At 46.9% G+C, this 21,474-nt stretch overlaps 1 protein-coding gene across 2 annotated transcripts in view; it reads right to left on the reverse strand.

Moving 5' to 3' along the window:
- Positions 1-21,071, reverse strand: part of pak1ip1 (PAK1 interacting protein 1) — a 31,854-nt gene extending 10,783 nt beyond the window's left edge. Inside the window, exons 1-5 of one of the 2 annotated variants that reach the window (XM_055653490.1) lie at positions 20,946-21,071; positions 16,584-16,746; positions 11,858-11,978; positions 7,795-7,869; positions 4,301-4,353 (exon numbers count right to left, since the gene is read on the reverse strand). In XM_055653490.1, the coding sequence (XP_055509465.1) occupies positions 4,301-4,353; positions 7,795-7,869; positions 11,858-11,978; positions 16,584-16,746; positions 20,946-20,969 (436 nt within the window). In that variant the 5' untranslated portion in view covers positions 20,970-21,071. Of the gene's footprint in view, positions 1-4,300; positions 4,354-7,794; positions 7,870-11,857; positions 11,979-16,583; positions 16,747-20,313; positions 20,439-20,945 lie in introns of those variants that run through there. The other variant, XM_055653480.1, reaches the window with a different exon arrangement.
- Positions 21,072-21,474: the final 403 nt, after the last annotated feature.

The following is a 21,474-nucleotide window of genomic DNA, read 5'->3' on the forward strand; positions in this document are numbered from 1 at the left end:
ATGATCACATTGAATGGCGGTGCTGGCTCGAAAGGCTAAATGGCCTACTCCTGCACCTATTGTCTATTGTCACTCTAAATATTGACATTTCTAACAAAAACAAATGTTATGAAATGTCCTTTTTATAAAATTCTACCGCTGTTGACTCTGAAATATATTTGGAAAACTGAACAACTCGAGTCAGACAGCAAGGAAACAGGCCCTTCGGCCCGATATGTCCATGATGATCAACATGTCCCATCTAAGCTAGTCCCACCTGCCCACATATCCCTCAAAACCTTTCCGATCCACGTACCTGTCTAAGTGTCTTTTAAATGCTGTTATGGTATCTGCCTCAAATACTTCCTCAGGAAGTTCCATGCACCCACCACCCTCTGTGCGGAAAAGGATCCTATTAAATCTTTCCCCTCTCAGCTCTGGTTCTTGATACCGCTCTCCTAGGAAGAAGACTTGCATTCCCCTCATGATCTTAATAATAATAATAATAATAATAATACTTTTTATTTTTGGGCGCCTTTCAGAAATCTCAAGGACACCTTACAGAGATTAACAAGAATAATAAAACATATAATCAGAATAAAATAAATAATAAAGACATCACAGAAACACAAATTAAAAACAGTATTCAGTCCAAAAAAAACAGTGTGAAGAGCAGCGGCAGCTAAAGCGCGCCAGCGTCCACTCTCCCTTCCGACAGCCATCTTGGACAAAGACTAACACGTTTACTTACAGACAAAAAAAATCAGCCCCCCCACAATGGTTACCACTGTGGGGGAAGGCACAATGTCCAGTCTCCATCCCCAGTTCACCCAAAGTCAGGCCTATTGAGGCCACCGCTATTGCCTCTACGGAGGCCCGATGTTCCTGGCCGTTCTCACCGGGTGGTGTTGACCCGGCGTCGGGAGAGTCCTCTAAGCGGCTGGGCCACCTGGAACGGCCGCTTCCTGACTGGGGACCGCGGCTTCCGAAGCCGACAAGACAGCGCCGGTTTTGAGCTCCCAGGCTCCCGATGTTAGAGTCAGCGCCGCCCGCTCCGCAGATCCGCAGCCCGGAGATGTTGAGCTCGGCGGTCACAGCTCACCAGAGCTCCAGCGCGTCGATCCAGCGTGGCGACCCAGGCAAGGCATCGCCCGCTCCGCTCCACGATAGCGCTCCAGCGCTGTGCCGCCACCGAAGCCGAGGTGCTGGGCGGTCCCCGCCAGGAAACGTCGCTACAAGCCCGCTGGTAGGCCACGAGGACCGGTCGACGGGCAGCCCGGAGAAAAAGCTGCCTCACCGACCAGGTAGGGACCTTGAAGTAGATTTGCCCGCTACCCCCCACATTAAAAAGTCCATTTCTCCAACGGACGAAACACAGGACTTACTCAAAACTTTTTTTAAAAAGCGAATTAAACGGACGACTGCTGGTTAGCAGCCGTTCCCCAAGATGGCTCCTCCTCCTCTTATACACGCTTATACATACATCCATAAATACAAATAAAACTTGTAGTCCAAGAAAAATGTGTAGGAAATGCAGATGCTGGTTTAAACCAAAGGTAGACACATAAAGCTGGAGGAACTCAGCGGGACAGACAGCGCTCCAATGAACCCCTCAGGTTCCTATTAAATCTTTCCCCCCTCACCTCAACCAAAATCTTCTGGTTCTCGATTCCCCTACTTTGGGCAAGATTCCTCTCTTGATTTTGTACACGTCTATAAGCCACCCCCCTCATCCTCCTGCGCTCCAAGGAATAGAATCATTTAAGACTGAGGTGAGAAAAAACGTTTTCACCCAGAGAGTTGTGAATTTATGGAATTCCCTGCCACAGAGGGCAGTGGAGGCCAAGTCACTGAATGGATTTAAGGGAGAGTTAGATAGAGCACTAGGGGCTAGTGGAGTCAAGGGATATGGGGAGAAGGCAGGCACGGGTTATTGATAGGGGACGATCAGCCATGATCACAATGAATGGCCGTGCTGGCTCGAAGGGCCGAATGGCCTCCTACTGCACCTATTTTCTATGTTTCTATGTCCCAGCCTGCTCAACCTCTCCTTATATTGCTAAGGCCCTCGAGTCCTGGCAACATCCTCGTAAATCTTCTCTGCGACTTTCCAGCTTAATAGCATCCTTCCTATAGCAGGCTGGCCAAAACAAAAGAGGATACTGCAAATGTGGCCTCGCCATCATGCTGAAACACTGTAACAAAACGTCCCGACTTGGGACACTCAATACCCTGACTGATGAAGGCCAATGGTACCGAAAGCCTTCTCGACACCTGTGTTATCTACCTGTGACGCCCTTTGAGAACTATGTCCCTGCACTCCTGGATCCCTCTGCTCTACGACACTCCCCGGAGCCCTGCTATTCACTGGGAAGGTTCTGCCCTGGTTTGACTTTGCAAGACGCAACACCTCACACTTGTCTGTGTTCAACTCCGCATTGGCCATTCCTCAGCTCACAAGCCATAGTCCTTTTGTCATATTTATCAATGAGTTAAGACAAATACGAAATTGGAAATTGCCCCCTAGTGCGTGGGATAGTGCTAGTGCATGGGATGATCGCTGGTCGGCGCGGACTCGGTGGGGCGAGGGTCCTGTTTCCGCGCTGTTTCGCTGCAGTCTACAGTAAAGACTAAAATCCAAATCGTTTTTTGTGTCCAACAGTCCAGGACTGATAGTACCGAGAGTGCTGGAGAAACTCAGTGCGTCAGGCGGCAGCATCTCTGGAGAGAAGACCCTCCACAGACCCTTCTACAGACCCGAAAGGTCACCCATTCCTTCTCTCCAGAGATGCTGCCTGACCCGCCGAGTTACTCCCGCATTTTGCTTCTATCTTCGGTGTAAACCAGCACCTGCGGTTCCATCAGTAGGAGGAGCCATCTTGGGGAACGGCTGCTAGTTCCGTTTTAATTCCCTTTTTAAAAAAAAAGTTTTTAGTGAGTCCTGTTTAGTGCTGGAGCGCTATCGCGGAGTGGGCGATGCCTTGCATGGGTCGCCGCGCTAGAGCTCCGGTGAGCTGTGACCGCCGTGTTCAACACCTCCGGGCTGCGGCGATTTCAACATCGGGAGCCTGGGAGCTCCAAAGCGGCGCGGCCTTGTCGGCTTCGGAAGCCGCGGTCTCCAGCTAGAAAGCGGCCGTTCCAGGTGGCCCAGCCGCTGAGTGGACTCTCCCGACGCCAGGGCAACACCACCTGGTGAGAACGGCCAGGAACATCGGGCCTCCGTAGAGGCAATTGAGGTGGCCTCAATAGGCCTGACTTTGGGGTGAACATGGGGTTGGGGACTGGACACTGTGCCTTCCCCCACAGTGGTATCCATTGTTGGGGGGATGATTTTTTTGTCTGTATGGTAATCCTGTTAGTCTTTGTCCAAGATGGCTGCCGTGAAGGGAGAGTGGACGCTGGCGCGGTTTAGCTGCCGCTGCTCTCTTTTCACATTGTGTTTTTGATTTTTTGTTTTTGGACTGAATTCTGTTTTTAATTTGTGTTTCTGTGATGTCTTTATTGTTTATTTTATTCTGATTATATGTTTATATTCCTGTTAATCTATGTAAGGTGTCCTTGAGATGTCTGAAAGGCGCCCAATAAATAAAATTTATTATTATTATTATTATCTTGTACACCACTGTCTAAGGAGATATGTTTTCAGATGCCTTTGTTGCTCCACATCTCTCGGTATCCTTGATGAAAGATCTGTGGAGTTTAGTTTTAGAGGTACAGCACAGAAACAGGCCCTTCGTCCACACTGACACACTAACACCATCCTCTACCACAGAGGGACAATTTACAATTTTTACTGGTGCCAATTGACCTACGAGCCTGTACGTCTTTGGAGTGTGGGAGGAAACCGGAGAAAACCCACGCAGGTCACGGGGAGAACGTACAGACAGCACCCGTAGTCAGGATCGAACCCGGGTCCCTGACGCTGTGAGGCAGCAGCTCTAGCCGCTGCGCCACCCTTAAACTCTATTTGCTGTGCTAGGGTTGTTTCCCTTCCACAGAGACGATCGAGGAACATTTAACTGAGGCGTGTACAATTCTGAATGAGCTCGATTGCTTTCCCAGCCCCATCAATTTCACGTCTGCCAAACTCATACTAAAAAACTACGGAGGAGGTTATATTTAATTCATGGTCCAGGGGTAAGTAGGAGGAGGTGTCCGAGAGTTGGTGCGTGGCCTCAGCTTTGTAGAGATCGACTTTAATTCATGGTCCAGGGTTTCGGCCCGAAAACGTTGCCTATTTTCTTCGCTCCATAGATGCAGCTGTACCCGCTGAGTTTCTCCAGCACTTTTCTCTACCTAAAAAACTACGGAATCAACTTACTCTGTTTTATAGATTTGATGAACGCAGATTTTCCATCAATTAGATTCCATGTTCTGAAGAAATAAAAAAAGCCAAATGAACAAAGTGAAATGCCGTACCGATTGCCATGGTGTCGTGCAAGAGTTGCGAGTGTTTTATCGTTATATTTAGCTGTTTTAGTTCTAGAGATACACAGCGCGGGAACAGGCCCTTCGGCCCACCGGGTCCGCGCCGACTAGCGATCCCAGAAAATTAACACCATCCTACACACACGCACACACCAGGGACAATTTTACACATACACCAAGCCCATTAACCTACAAACCTGCACGTCTTTGGAGTGTGGGAAGGAAACTGAAGGTCTTGGAGAAAAACCCACGCAGGTCACGGGGAGAACGTGCGTGCAAACTCCGTACAGACAGCACCAACCCGGGAATTTCATTGTTCTATCTGGAACATCTGGGCGGTAACCAGATAGAACAATGAAATTCTTACTTGCAGCAGCACAACAGAATATGTAAACACAGTATTCTGTAAACAATATAATAAACGAGACAAAAAATAATTAAATAGGCTATGTAGTTTGTAGTCTATTTGGAGGTTGTTGTGTTTAATAGCCTGATGGCTGTGGGGAAGAAGCTGTTCCTGAACCTAGACGTTACAGTTTTCAGGCTCCTGTACCTTCTTCCCGATGACTGGGGTGAGATGAGTGTGTGGCCAGGGTGGTGTGGGTTTCTGGTGATGCTGGCTGCCTTTTTGAGGCTGGCGGGGAGGTCAGAGCCGGTGACGGACCAGGGCAGTGTTCACAAAGTGTGGGTTCAGCTTTTTCTAGTGAGCCTGCTCTGGTACATTTGATTGATTGAAAGACAAAGTGTGGAAACAGGCCCTTCGGCCCACCGGGTCTATGCCGGTCGATCGCACTCATTCTATGCTAGCCCACTTTCTCACCCACGAGGGGACAATTTGCAGGAGCCCAATTAACCTACAAACCAGCACATCTTTGGCATGCGGAGCAACCCCACAGGGTCACAAGGAGAACGTGCAAACTCCACACAGACAAACCACTCCCTACACTCTCTACATTCAAGGGGTGGCGGGACTGTCATATGCTGAGAGAATGGAGCGGCTGGGCTTGTACACTCTGGAGTTTAGGATGAGAGGGAATCTTATTGAAACATATGAGATTGTTAAGGGTTGGGACACGCTAGAGGCAGGAAACATGGGGAACCCTTCTTCAGGCTAGATTAAACGCCAACTTCTCCACTTTGACATTTACAAAACTTAATCAAGATCTAATCTTTGAAGAAAGGTCCCGGCCCGAAATATCACCTATCCATGTTCTCCACAGATGCTGCCCGACCTGCTGAGTTACTCCGGCACCTAGTGAAACGTCACCTATCCATGTTCTCCAGAGATGCTGCCTGACCCGCTGAGTTACTTCAGCACTCAAGTGTCTTATTTAGATAGTCTTGGTGAGCTGTGTACAAAAATATATTTCACTGTACTTGGTACAGAACCTGTGGCCACAGTTTAGAACGTAGATGAGGAAAAACGTCTTCACCCAGAGAGTTGTGAGTCTGTGGAATTCTCTGCCTCAGAGGGCGGTGGAGGCTGCTTCTCTGGATGCTTTCAAGAGAGAGCTAGATAGGGCTTTTGAAGATAGCGGAGTCAGGGGATATGGGGAGAAGGCAGGAATGGGGTACTGATTGTGGATGATCAGCCATGATCACATTGAAGGGCAGTGCTGGCTCGAAGGGACAACTTCCACTGTGGACAACTTGATTATAATCACGTATAGCCTTTGACTGGATAGCACGCAACAAATAGATTTCCACTGCACCTCAATACACTTGTCAGTAATAAACTAAACTTTCAGATACATTGAGGTACGAGATACACTTTAATAGTAAATGGTTTCTTTATTGTCACGTGTGATAGACAATGGGTGCAGGAGTAGGCCATTCGGCCCTCAGGCAATTGAGGAAATTCAAGCCAGCACAACCATTCACTGTGATCACAGCTGATCATCCACAATCAGTAGAGGTGCCCGTTCCTGCCTTCTCCCCCCCCTGCATATCCCCAGGAGACTCCGCTATCTTGGGAGACCCCTATCTAGTTGTTCCAGCTCTTGAAAGTATCCAGAGAGAACGGGCCTTCACTGGAGTCTGAGGCAGAGAAACGGCTATCCACAGGGACTACTCACAACTCTTCCATGGGTGAAAAGACGTGTTTGTTATCATCTACGTTTTGGTTGTTTTGTTGTTTGTCTAAACTGTGGCCGCATTGCCACTTTCTGTACCACATACAGTGAAATATATTTTTGACTACACACTTGCTGGATCACCAACACTATCTGAATATACTTGTCAATACATAGATACATGCTGGAGAGTTACACTTACGTGTGATAGACAATAGGTGGAAGTCAGGCAGCATCTGTGATCAGGCTGAACCACAATGGTATTCCTGCCTGACGAGTTTCAAGACAGAGTTCTGGAAAGTAACTCAGAATGGGCCCTCTGAGGCAGAGAATTCCACAGCATCTGTGGAGACGTTTTTCTCATGGATAGGTGACGTTTCACTGAGTGCTGTACACAGCTCACCAAGTAACTCAGTGGGTCAGGCAGCAGCATCTCTGCAGAACATGGAGAGGTGACGTTTCACTGAGTACTGGAGTAACTCAACAGGTCGGGCAGCATCTGTGGAGAACATGGATAGGTGATATTTCGGGCCGGGACCTTTCTTCAAAGATTGGATCTTGATTAAGTTTTGTAAATGTCTAAGTGGAGAAGTTGCCGTTTAATCTAGCCTGAAGAAGGGTTCCGAATGGAACCCTTTTTCCCCCAGATATGCTGCCTGACCCGCTAAGTTACTCCAGCACATTGTGTCTATCTTAAGTATAAACCAGCATCTGGAGTATTGCCAGCAGTATTGGGTCCAATATCTTGGGAAGGATGTGCTGGCAGTGGAGAGGGTCCAGAGGAGGTTTACAAGGATGATCCCAGGAATTTGTGGGTTAACATATGATGAGCGTTTGTCGACACTGGGCCTGCATTCGTTGGCGTTTAGAAGGATGAGGGGGACACCTCATAATGGATAGTGAAATGCCTGAATAGAGTGGATGTGGAGGACGTTTCCACTAATGGGAGAGTCTAGGACCAGAGGGCACAGCCTCCGAATAAAAGGATGTACTTTTAGAAAGGAAATGAGAAGGAATTTCTTTATTCAGAGGGCGGGGAATCTGTGGAATTCATTGCCAGGGAAGGCGGTGGAGGCCAAGTCAGTGCATATTTCAAGGACAGTTTCTTGATTAGTACGGGTGTCAGGGGTTATGGGAAGAAGGCAGGAGAATGGGATTGAGAGGGAGAGATAGGTCAGCCATGATTGATCGTCAGAGTAGACTCAATGGGCCGAATGGCCTAATTCTGCTCCTAGAATTTATGCCCTTTTATGCAGGTTCTTGCGACACAATTGGCATTTTTGATCCTGCTTTATGTCGAAGGGAATCCACGTACCGTAATGTTCTGTCTGTTCCCACTGACAAGGCCAGTTTTCCCGATGGGTGCACGGACAACGACGACACATGGCCCCTGTTTAAACAAAGCATCATTTTAATATCGCATCAAACACAACTTCACGCTTAGTTCAGAGACACAGCAGGGAAACAGGCCCTTCGGCCCAACGAGTCCACACTGACCATCACTCACCCCTTCATGCCAGTTCTATGTTATCCCACTTTCTCATCCATTCCCTACACACTAGGGGGAGGGGGGCAATTTAAAGCGGGCCAATTAACCTAGACGGCATGGTGGCGCTACAGCAGTTAGAGTTGCTTGCTGCCTCACAACCGCGTTCAATTCTAACTATGTGACAATAGACAATAGGTGTAGGCCATTCGGCCCTTTGAGCCAGCAACGCCATTCAGTGTGATCATGGCTGATCATCCCCAATCAGTACCCCGTTCCTACCTTCTCCCCATATCCCCTGACTCCGCTATTTTTAAGAGCCCTATCTACCTCTCTCTTGAAAGCATCCAGAGAACCGGTCTCCACCACCCTCTGAGGCAGAGAATTCCACAGACTCACCACTCTCTGTGAGAAAAAGTGTTTCCTCGTCTCCGTCCTAAATTATTCCTTATTCGCTTTATTCTTAACTCCTTATTTTAAACTGTGGCCCCTGGTTCTGGATTCTTAAACTGTGGCCCCTGGTTCTGGATTCTTTAACTGTGGCCCCTGGTTCTGGATTAAACTGTGGCCATTGGTGTGGAGTTTGCACGTTCTCTCTGTGACCGCATGGGTTTTCTCCGGGTGCTCCGGTTTCCCCCCACACTCCACAGACACACAAGTTTGTAGGTTGATTGGCTTCTGTAAATTATACATATTGTGTTGGGTAGAATTAGTCTACAGGTTAGTCTGGTGGTGGGCCGAAGGGCCTGGTTCATAAGGTCACAAGGGATAGTAGAATTAGGCTATTCGGCTCATCAAGTCTACTCCGCCATTCAATCATGGCTGATCTATCTCTCCCTCCTAACCCCATTCTCCTGCTTTATGCCCATACTGACCTATACTGATCAAGAATCTATCTATTTCTGTCTTAAAAGTATCCACTGACGGCCTCCATGGCCTTCTGTAGCAATGAATTCCACAGATTCCCCTCATCCCAGACTCTCCAACCAGTGGAAACATCCTCTCCACATCCACTATATCCAGGCCTTTCACCATTCTGTAAGTTTCAATGAGGTCCCCCCTCATTCTTCTAAACTCCAGCGAGTACAGGCCCAGTGCTGTTAAACGCTCATCATAGGTTAACCTACTCATTCCTGGGATCATTCATGTAAACCTCCTCTGGACCCTCTCCAGAGCCAGCAACATCCTTCCTCTGATTTCCATGCTGCATCTCTGAACAAAGCTTCGCCAAATTACAAGCCCGTACTTCCTTGGGCTGTGAAAGGAAACTGGAGGACACCCATGTGATAACATGCAAACTCCACACAAACAGTACCAGAGGTCGGGTTGAACTCTGGCACCGTGAGGCAGCGGCTCTACCAGCTGCGCCGTGCTGCTTTGCGCTGGTGCGTAGCTACACGTGGTCATTAGGTACAGCAGGCAGTGAAGAAAGCGAATGGCATGTTGGCCTTCATAACAAGAGGAGTTGAGTATAGGAGCAAAGAGGTCCTTCTGCAGTTGTACAGAGCCCGAGTGAGACCACACCTGGAGTATTGTGTGCAGTTTTGGTCTCCAAATTTGAGGAATGACATTCTTGCTATTGAGGGAGCGCAGCGTAGGTTCACCAGATTAATTCCCGGGATGGCGGGACTGTCATATGCTGAGAGAATGGAGCGGCTGGGCTTGTATACTTTGGAATTTAGAAGGATGAGATGGGATCTTATTGAAACATATAAGATTATTAAGGGTTTGGACACGTTAGAGGCAGGAAACATGTTCCCGATGTTGGGGGAGTCCAGAACAGTTTTAGAATAAGGGGTTGGCCATTTAGAACGGAAACGAGGAAATAGTTTTTCTCACAGAGAGTGGTGAGTCTGTGGAATTCTCAGAGGGCGGAGGAGGCAGGTTCTCTGGATACTTTCAAGGGAGAGCTAGATAGGGCTCTTAAAAATAGCGGAGTCAGGAGATATGGGGAGAAGGCAGGAACAGGGTACTGATTGGGGATGATCAGCCATGATCATCACATTGAATGGCGGTGCTGGCTCGAAGGGCCGAATGGCCTACTCCTGCACCTATTGTCTATTAATCTACAGCCCAGCTTAGACATCCATTCCATTCAGCACTGCTATGTTGCTGCAGCGCCATCTACTGGCTACACAGTAGTACGTTGTTACTAAGGGTTCACATATTTTGGCGGCACGGTGGCGCAGCGGTAGAGTTGCTCCCCGTGACTTGCGTGGGTTTTCTCCGGGTGCTCCGGTTTCCTCCCACACTCCAAAGACGTGCAGTTTTGTAGGTTAATCGGCTTCGGTAAAGAATGTAAATTGTCCCTAGTGTGTCGGATAGTGCTAGTGTACAGGGTGCTCGCTGGTTGGCGCAGGCTCGGTGGACCGAAGGGCCTGTTTCCGAAGCTAAATTAGTCTTCACAACCTCCACAATAGAAGAACGTGAAAGAGAATAGATGGCAGCATCAATACCTCCACCAGACTTCCTATCACTAACTCTATCTACACTTCACGCTGCCTCGGGAAAGCAGCCGACATAATCAAAGACTTGTCCCTGTCCCACCCCGGTCATTCCTTCATCTCCCCGCTCCCGACCGGCAGAAGGTACAGAAGCTTGAAAGCGCGCACCACCAGACTCAGGAACAGCTTCTTCCCCTCTGTTATCAGGCTTCTGAACGGTCCTTCCATACGTTAGGGTACTGTCCGATTCACCTCTACCCCATTGTGGACATTGGACTTTGTCTCTGGAACTGATGCGCTACAATGCTGAGAACTATATTCTGCACTCTGTATCTTCCCCTTTGCTCTACCTGTTGTACCTGAGTTTGCATTGATTGTATTTGTGTGATCTAACTGGATAGCATGCAAAAAAAAAGCTTTTCACTTCTCATCGGTACATATGACAAATAATAAACCTAAACCTGCCACTGATGCAGAAAAACAAGAACAAAAACATAGTGGGGAAGATGCTGGAGTCAATTATAAAAGACGAAGTAGCGACACATTTGCATAGCAGTAACAGGATCAGCATGGATTTACGAAGGGGGAATCATGCTTGACTAATCTTCTGGAATTTTTTGTGGATGTAACTAGAAAATGGACGAGGGAGAGTCAGTGGATGTGGTGTACCTGGACTTTCAGAAAGCATTTGATAAGGTCCCACATAGGAGATTAGTGGGCAAAACTAGGGACATGGTATTGCGGGTAGAGTGCTGACAGGGATAGAAAATTGATTGGCAGACAGGAAACAAAGAGTGGGGATTAACGGGTCCCTTTCAGAATGGCAGGCAGTGACTAGTGGGGTGCTGCAAGGCTCTGTGCTGGCACTGCAGCTATTTACAATAAACATCAATGATTTAGATGAAGGGATTAAAAGTAACATTGGCAAATTTGCAGATGACACAAAGTTGGGTGGCAGTGTGAACTGTGAGGAGGATGCTATGAGAATGCAGGGTGACCTGGACAGGTTGGGTGAGTGGGCAGATGCAGTTTAATGTGGATAAATGTGAGGTTATCTACTTTGGTGGCAAAAACAGGAAGGCAGATTATAATCTGAAAGTTGGGAAAAGGGGAAGTACAATGGGATCTGGGGGGTCCTTGTTCATCAGTCAATGAAACTAAGCATGCAGGTACAGCAGGTAGTGAAAAAATCTAATGGCCTTCATAACAAGAGGAGTTGAATATAGGAGCAAAGAGGTCCTTCTGCAGTTGTACAGGGCCCTAGTGAGACCACACCTGGAGTATTGTGTGCAGTTTTAGTCTACAAATTTGAGGAAGGATATTCTTGCTATTGTGGGAGTGCAGCGTAGGTTCAAAAGGTTATTATTTCCAAAATAATAGCAAAATGCACTGATTTGTGATTTGGAAATCGCACATTCTTTATAGAATAGCACAGCACTGATTCATACTTGTGAGCGCGTATAGACTTCAAACATTCCCATTTCTTCGAGTCCCACACACAGATGAGTCCGTCTTCCGCTCCGCTGAGTAAATGGGTATTCCCATAGAATTCCAAACAGGTTATCGTCCCTTTAAACAAGGAAGAGGAAAGTTAGTGTAATGCTGCGAGAGACAATACAATATACTGACACAATACAAGTGCTGGAGTAACTCAGCGGGTCAGGCAGGATCTCTGGAGAACATGGATAGGTGTCGTTTCACAGAGTGCATTCTAATGCATTCCTCCCTCTAAACGTAAAAACATAGAAAATAGGTGCAGGAAGAGGCCATTCGGCCCTTCGAGCCAGCACCGCCATTCATTGTGATCATGGCTGATCGTCCCCAATCAATAACCCGTGCCTGCCTTCTCCCCATATCCCTTCAGTCCACTAGCCCCTAGAGCTCTATCTAACTCTCTCTTAAATCCATCCAGTGACTTGGCCTCCACTACCCTCTGTGGCAGGGAATTCCACAAATTCACAACTCTCTGGGTGAAAAAGTTTTTTCTCACCTCAGTCTTAAATGACCTCCCCTTTATTCTAAAACTGTGGCCCCTGGTTCTGGACTCGACAAACATTGGGAACATTTTTCCTGTATCTAGCTTGTCCAGTCCTTTTATAATTTTATACGTTTCTTTAAGAATCCCCTCATCCTTCTAAACTTCAGTGAATACAAGCCTAGTCTTTCCTCATATGACAGTCCCGCCATCTCAGGGATCAATCTCGTGAACCTACGCTGCACTGCCTCTAGCTTCACAATTTGCAACTCTTCCATCCTATTGTATCACGCCTTCTGCTTTTTCATCTCTGGCCTTTGTCCAATCTTCTGTCTATCAAATAACCCTCACCTGTTCCAACCTATTAACTGGTCACACTTTGTCTTCCTCCTCCTCTCCTCCAGCTTTCTTACGGTAATAGCCGCTAGTAAGTACTCGGGGCTCTCATGGACATTTTTCAACATGTTGAAAAAACTTCACGAGTCTTCCCGAGCTTACCGCGTTTCCCCGAGTACCTGCCGTTAGCGTTACGAGCCGCTAAGAGACGTCCCGAGCTCCGACATACCTGCTACGTACATTCTACGTGCTTACCACGAGTTTGATTTTTTTAAAACTCGGGAGAGCTCTTGAATTAGCTCGTACAGTGGGACAGGGCCATTAGTCATTCTTCCAAAAACTACTGCCAAGTAGTATTTCCAAGAAACAACTGGTGACATCTTTCAGTGACTGTTTTCTTATCTTCGGAGGAGCGGTGATCTATGTATGTCAGTCCGGTCAACTGCCGTTTTGCAGCTTACTTATCCCAGGCTTATTCTGTTCGGTGGTCAGTCCAAGGACTGCAAGTTTCGTTCACGTCCACATGAGTCTACAGTATTTGTTATCAGTTATCCCCCATATGAGGCACCAGCAGTATTTCAGTTTTCAGCTACAGGAGTCAGCAGTATATTTCCTCTGTCAGTAGTTTTAAAGCTACATAAACATTTAAGCAAGAATACAGAAATGGCCAAGTATCCCATCATGCAAGGTAACCCTAGCTAATAGCAATTAACTCTTTCACCAGCCTGAAGAATATCACCTGTGGCTTTTCTCCAGAGATGCTGCCTGATCCACTGAGTTACACCAGAATTTGCGTCTCGCTTTGTTATAAACCAGTACCTGTAGTTCTTTCTTCCTACAATCTAACCAATAGTACCAGAAATAATGTTCTATTTGGCGACTTAATTTAATAGGTGGCACAGTGGCGCAGATGGCAGAGTGCTGCCTCACCAGAGTCATAGAGTGATACAGCGTGGAAACAGGCCCTACGGCCCACCTTGCCTACACGGGCCAACAATGTCCACTCAATCCATCTGGAGGACATCGCAGCTTCCGGTATATGTTGTTAATACACGAAACGCGTACTTTCCTACCTGGTAAAAAACGCAAAAATTGTGAATTTTTGGGGAAATTGTGGAAGTCAGGGTAACTGTGAGAGACATCTACCCTACATCAGAATTCCAAAAGTGAAGCGAAATGAAGGTAAAGAGAAGCGAGAGCTGAAGGGACAACAACAGCTAAAGTGCTTGGCGAACATTGGCCGTGCAGATATCGAAATTGAAAATATTGGGAATTATCGCGTTTGCTCACTGCATTTCATCAAGTAAGGCATTATTTGTGTTTTTTCTTGATTCCTTTGATATGTAAAAAGTCTCAGAAGTGGTAAATCTGGCTGTAAAATTTTAAAATCGCCCATGGTTCTGAAGTGGGTTTTTACATGCAAAAAGAAAACGCTTCTGAAGCTAAATTTATCATTAAAAAAATCTCCAGACTTATGATTGGTGTGTGGAAAAGTAAGTCTATCATTATGCTATTGAGATGTATATTTTGGCAAATAATAAAATGTCCTGACAGCTTAAACATCCTCTCCCTTTCATTAGTCTTTAATAACTGGCACTGGCCACTTTAATAACCGGCACTGGCCACTCAAATCAGCTGCCCCGGACATTTTTATGATTGGTTTATTGTATTTTAACGTTGTGTTTTACCAGCTTTTAACTATTTATACTGTTCCATCAGGAACTGGATTGTTTTTAGTGTTATTATGTGTGAAATATTTTAAATTTCATGTGCGATGCTCCGCTATTCCCTGGGAAATGTCTTTTCATTTTGCACTGTACAACTGTTGCTTGCAAGATGACAATAAAGGTTGATTGATTGATTGATTGATTGGATATTGTCAATTTGCTGAGGTTGATTATGTCCAATTAATAGCTAACAATTATGCCATTCCTTGGCTTAGAAACATCGAGAATAGGTGGAGTAGGCCATTCGGCCCTTCGAGCCTGCACCGCCATTCAATATGATCATGGCTGATCATCTAACTCAGTATCCTGTACCTGCCTTCTCTACATACCCCCTAATCCCTTTAGCAACAAGGGCCACATCTAACTCCCTCTTAAATATAGCCAATGAACTGGCCTCAACTACCTTCTGTGGCAGAGAGTTCCAGAGACTCACCACTCTCTGTGTGAAAAATGCTTGCATCTGAGTAAAATGGAATTCGAAACCCACGTATGGTTTGCGATTTTTTTTTTAATGATAAAATTTGCTTCAGAGCCGTTTTCTTTTGTATGTAAAAACCAACTTGAGAACATGGGCGATTTTAAAATTTTACAGCCAGAGTGATCGCTTCTGAAACTTTTTAGATGCCATAGGAATCAAGAGAAAACAGTGAACAAACGGCCAATGTTCGCCAAGCACTTTAGCTGTTGTTGTCCCTTCAGCTCACGCTTCTATCTATCGTCATTTCTCCTCACTTTTGGAATTCTGAAGTAGGATGAATGTCTCTCATGCTTATCCTGATTTCCATAATTATTTACAGTGCAAAAATTGAACATTTCGGCGGGTTTTAACGGGCCCGCTACGCTGGAAACAATGGTCAGTGCCTACCTGCAGTTCATCGCGTGTACTCCAGTTGGCGTAGCGTAGCAACAGCACAGGTCATGGGTCGTGACCCGATTGCCGTGCAACCTCCCTATATTCCTCTAAACCTGTCCTGTCCATGTACCTGTCTAATTGTTTCTTAAATGTCACAATAGTCCCTGCCTCAACTACCTCCTCTGGCAGCTCATTTCATACACACTCCACCCTTTGTTTAAAAAAAAATCCCCAACGGGTTCCCCCTCACCTTATACCTATGTCCCTCTGGTCTTCGATTCCCCTACTCTGGGCAAGAGTCTCTGTACATTTACCCGATCTATTCCTCTCATGATTTTATACACCTCGACCAGATCATCCCTCATCCTCCTGCGCTCCAAGGAATAGAGACCCAGCCTGCCCAACCTCTCCCTATAGCTCACACCCTCTAGTCCTGGCAATAACCTTGTAAATCTTCTCAGTACCCTTTCCAGCTTGACAACGTCTTTCCTATAACATGGTGCCCAGAACTAAACACAGAACTAACGAACTGTGTCCCCTCCCCATACATCATGCACCAACACATCTAACCTTGCCCATACTTCGGACAGCTAGGCACCTGTTAAAGCAAAGCCACTGTTCGGTCTGAATATCTGTTTTAGTTCAATTTTTAGGCCTATTTTAGATATGTTCATTTTAATTTTAAAGCTATATGTTTTTATTCTGTTTTTATTAACTGCAGACGGGAACTGATTGAGAAACAAATTTTCGTTTCTTCTGTGTATGTAAGTACTCAATTAAAATGACATTAAAGTAAATACTGGTACTGAATACTCTAAAATGAGGCCTCACTGACGTCTTGTATAACTGCAACATGACCTCCCAACTTCTATGCTCAATCCGCTAACTTTGTTTAGTTTTAGTTTTTTAGCTAAAACATCCAGCGCGGAAACAGGCCCTTCGGCCCACCGAATCCGCGCTGACCAGCGACCCCCCGCACACTAACACTACCCTACGCATATTAGTGACAATTTACATTTATACCAAGCCAATTAACCTACAAACCGGTACGCCTTTGGGGTGCGGGAGGAAACCGAAGATCCCGGAGAAAACCCACGCAGGTCACAGGGAGAACGTGCAGACCCCGTGCAGACAGCACCAGTAGTCTGGAATGAACCCGGGTCTCTGGTGCTGTGAGGCAGCAGCTCTACCCACTGCTCCACACGAGCTACTCTGATGAAGGTCAGTGAGCCAAAAAGCAAAGAGTCCTGAATTTGATCTTGAATGCAACAATTCAAACTTACCATTATGGTGCAACAATGATCCTTGATCAATTTTCTTCTTCATGTCGTACAGATGGATGGTTTCGTCTTTACTGCCTGTTGCCACATACCGATCATTTACGGCCACAACAGTTATGGAGGCAGTGTGAGCGTGATGGGTGAAGTCTGCCTCTGGATCCCAACTCTACAGGGAGACACAGCACATCCGCAATCAACACATTATAGCACAGAATCAGGGCTCTCACTTAACTTTTTTTCCCTGTTGCCAGCCGGGCAACCTAGGCAGCTTTTTAAGTTGGCAAATGACAGTTTAGGTGGTCATTTAAGACGGCTTGCATGACGCGTGCGACAATGTGCTCAGAAGAAGTGCATAGTTACCAGTCGGAATTATGCTCAATGAAGCATTCATATTATTTCTGCTTCAAATAAAGTCGCAAACTAAACATATTCACCAATCAAGACATGATATATACCACAATGACATGCAGCAAAATTACAATACAGTATCTCATATCTTGCATCATCACGTGGACTCAGTGAGCTGAAGGGCCTGTTTCCATGCTGTATCTTTAAATTAAACTAAAAACACTAAAACGTCTCTACCCAAAACGTCACCCAATTTCTTCTATCCAGAGATGCTGGCTGCTCCATGGAGATGTCCCGCAAAATTAAAGCATGGAATAGTCTTCACCCAATCATAGGTACCCAACCAGACGCAACAAAATTTAAGGTAGCTAATTTTTCCCCAAGAACCCCAAGAACCCTTTTTTGCTTAAGTCCAAGTTAAGATTCAAGAGAGTTTTATTGTCATGTGTCCCAGATAGGACAATAAAATTCTTGCTTGCTGCAGCATAACAGAATATGTAAACATAATACTGAACAGGAGATAAAAGCTATATACCATATATATACACAATAAATAAACAGATAAAATGCAATAGGCTGTTATTTTTCAGAGTACGGAGTTTGATTGTGGAGGGTCCACTCCAGTTTAAATTCCATTTGGAATATTTTTGGAGGACGAAGAAACCAAGAAGCAAGAGTTACTCCAGGGAGTTACTCCAGGGAGTTACTCCAGCTCCAGGGAGTGATTCTGCGTTGGTTTTCAGCGGTCGCGGTGAGGCGGCGACCGGACAGCAGTATGGCGGCCAGATCTCCCACAATGCAAAGGGAGGGAGAAAGTGGTCGACGCCGACCAGTTGACGTGGCAGTGCGCATGTATAAGGCGGCCGGCCGTGCCAGCGGAAGAGGAGCGAGCGGAGAGCGGAGCCCCGAGACCTGAGACCCGGATATGGATGGCGGGCAGAGACGGAGACGGAGAGTGACAGAGAGAGAGAGAGAGAGAGAGATAGAGAGGGGGCCCGCTCAGAATTAAACGATTGGTGTCTTGGGTGATTGCCAAGCTGGGCAAAATGGCTTGGCTTTCAGGTTGCCCGGCGGGACTGTAGGTTGTCATTGGTGACCGGGCAACCGCTAATTTCGAGCCCTGCAGATTAGTACAACACAGGGTGGCACAGTGGCGCTGTGGTAGAGTTGCTGCCCCACAGCGCCAGAAACCCGGGTTCGATCCCGACTAAGGGTGCTGTCTGGACGGAGTTTATACATTCTACCCGTGACAGGAGGCAGGAAACATGTTCCCGATGATGGGAGAGTCCAGAACCAAGGGCCAGTTTAAGAATAAGGAGTAAGCCATTTAGAATGGAGGCGAGCAAACACTTTTTCTTACAGAGAGTGGTGAGTCTGTGAAATTCTCTGCCTCAGAGAGCGGTGGAGGGAGGTTCTCTGGATACTTTCAAGAGAGAGCTAGGTAGGGCTCTTAAAAATAGCAGTCAGGGGATATGGGGAGAAGGCAGGAACGGGGTACTGATTGGGGATGATCAGCCATGATCATATTGAATGGTGGTGCTGGCTCGAAGGGCCGAATGGCCTACTCCTGCACCTGTTGTCTATTGACCTGCGCGGTTTCCTCCAACAGTCCAAAGACGCAGTTTTGGCGGGGGGCGGGGGGGAGAGAGAGAGACAGAGGAAGGGAGACACATGATAGTGAGAGGTTGAGTAGTCTGAGATGCAACACCTTGGAACAGGATAATGAGGGGTGTATTTTATATAGAGGTGTACAAAATCATGAGAGGAATAGATCGGTTAGATTCAGTCTTTCGCCCAGAGTAGGGGAATCGAGGACCAGAGGACATAGGTTCAAGGTGAAGGGGGGAAGATTTAATAGGAATCCAAGAGGTAACTTTTTCACACAAAGGGTGGTGGGTGTATGGAACAAGCTGCCAGAGGAGGTAGTTGAGGCTGGGACTATCCCAACGTTAGAATGGTACATGGAAAGGACAGGTCATGGAAAGGACAGGTCATCGGATTTACATCACCCTGAACATCGGGCAGCCTGTACCAGCGACTGCGGAGGACTCGGGGAAGCCCCGACCACGGGTGAACATTGGGGAACATTAGAGGAAGAGACTGACTTTGGTGCCTTCCCTCACAGTGGGGAACATTTGATTCTGCTGTGTGGGGGGATGTTTTATGTTGAGGGAATTGAAGGCAATATCTCCAAGTTTGCGGATGACACTAAGCTGGGGGGCAGTGTTAGGTGTGAGGAGGATGCTAGGAGACTGCAAGGTGACTTGGATAGGCTGGGTGAGTGGGCTAATGTTTGGCAGATGCAGTATAATGTGGATAAATGTGAGGTTATCCATTTTGGTGGCAAAAACGGGAAAGAAGATTATTATCTAAATGGTGGCCGATTGGGAAAGGGAGAGATACAGCGAGACCTGGGTGTCATGGTACACCAGTCATTGAAGGTAGGCATGCAGGTGCAGCAGGCAGTAAAGAAAGCAAATGGTATGTTGGCTTTCATAGCAAGAGGATTTGAGTATAGGAGCAGGGAGGTTCTACTGCAGTTGTACAGGGTCTTGGTGAGACCACACCTGGAGTATTGGGTGCAGTTTTGGTCTCCAAATCTGAGGAAGCACATTATTGCCATAGAGGGAGTGCAGAGAAGGTTCACCAGACTGATTCCTGGGATGTCAGGACTGTCTTATGAAGAAAGACTGGATAGACTTGGTTTATACTCTCTAGAATTTAGGAGATTGAGAGGGGATCTTATAGAAACTTACAAAATTCTTAAGGGGTTGGACAGGCTAGATGCAGTAAGATTGCTCCCGATGTTGGGGAAGTCCAGGACAAGGGGTCACAGCTTAAGGGGGAAATCCTTTAGAAACCGAGATGAGAAGAACTTTTTTCACACAGAGAGGGGTGAATCTCTGGAACTCTCTGCCACAGAGGGTAGTTGAGGCCAGTTCATTGGCTATATTTAAGAGGGAGTTAGATGTGGCCTTGTGGCTAAAGGGATCAGAGGGTATGGAGAGAAGGCAGGTATGGGATACTGAGTTGGATGATCAGCCATGATCATATTGAATGGCGGTGCAGGCTCGAAGGGCCGAATGGCCTACTCCTGCACCTAATTTCTATGTTTCTATGTTGAATTATATCAACTCTACAACTGTTATGTTTATTTTCATTGTATGGTGATTACATTTCAGTGTGCCAGCTGGCACATGTGACAAATAAATGCATCTTGTATAAATGTATCTTGTATATGGACCAAGCGCAGGCAGGCAGGCAGGTGGGGACTCGTGTAGCTGGGACATGTGGGCTAGTATGGGCAGGTTGGGCCGAAGGGCCCGTTTCCACGTTGTATCACTCTGTGAGTGCGCGACTCGGTCGGGGCCGGTATCTCTCTCACCTGCCGCCATTCCTGGAGCCGGTAGCCGAAGAGAACCTGCTGGTAGCAGCCGCCGACAACAACCAGCGGGCCCGCGCCTCCCGCCACCGCCGCCATCACCCACCCGCCCGCCCGCCGGATCATCATCACCCCGCGACACCCACACCACGGAGGACCCCACCCCCTCACTAAAAAACTACAAACCCCGCCCGGCGCGCACCAGCGACGTCAACGTCTGTCTCAACCACCGCCAGCATCACATCTCACCCCCTCTCACCCCCAAAGAACACGCATGTGTTGTATTTGTGCACGAAGACACACAAAAAAAAGCTGGAGAAACTCAGCGGGTGCAGCAGCATCTATGGAGCGAAGGAAATAGGCAACATATCGGGCCGAAACCCTTCTTCAGACCAAAAATCCTATAGCAGAGCTATAGGATGTTTGCTTCAGACTGCTGCACCCGCTGAGTTTCTCCAGCTCTGAAGAAGGGTTTCGGATCGAAACGTTACCTATTTCCTTCGCTCCATAGATGCTGCTGCACCCGCTGAGTTTCTCCAGCTTTTTTGTCTACCTTCGATTTTCCAGCATCTGCAGTTCCTTCTTAAATACTTTGTATTTGTGCACGTTGTGTACCTGTAATCGTGTTATATTACCTTGTACATTGTGTCCAGATACATTGTGCGTGTTTTCTTTGGGGTGAGATGTTGCAGGCTGTGGTTGGGCCACGAGCCAACGTCAGTGGTTCGCGCTGGACCGGGTTTGTAGTTCACAGAAGGGTCCTCCCTGGAAATAATGTGATTCACGTTACATTTATTGTCAAATACACCGATTGGTGCAGCTCACAAATGATATAAAATGAACACAACACTATAGAATTTAACATAAACATCAAGGAACTGGGGGATTCTAGATAAAAGATTTAATGCAAGGAACTGGAGATTCTAGTTGATAAAAACATGGAAATCATATGTACATTGTATATCTATACTATGTTATATATCTTGTACAATGTATATATCATTTTACACGTTTATGTCAACTAGAAGCTGCAGTTCTTTGCATTAAATCACATCCAATCCATAGAGAACTACAAATCCAGGAAGGACCCAGCCATTAGAACGCCAAACCCCCGCCCGACGCGCACCATTGACGTCACCTCCCGCCCCGACCACCGCCTCCAAC

This window comes from Leucoraja erinacea, chromosome 2, assembly GCF_028641065.1.
Source record: "Leucoraja erinacea ecotype New England chromosome 2, Leri_hhj_1, whole genome shotgun sequence".
Lineage (NCBI taxonomy): Eukaryota > Metazoa > Chordata > Chondrichthyes > Rajiformes > Rajidae > Leucoraja > Leucoraja erinaceus.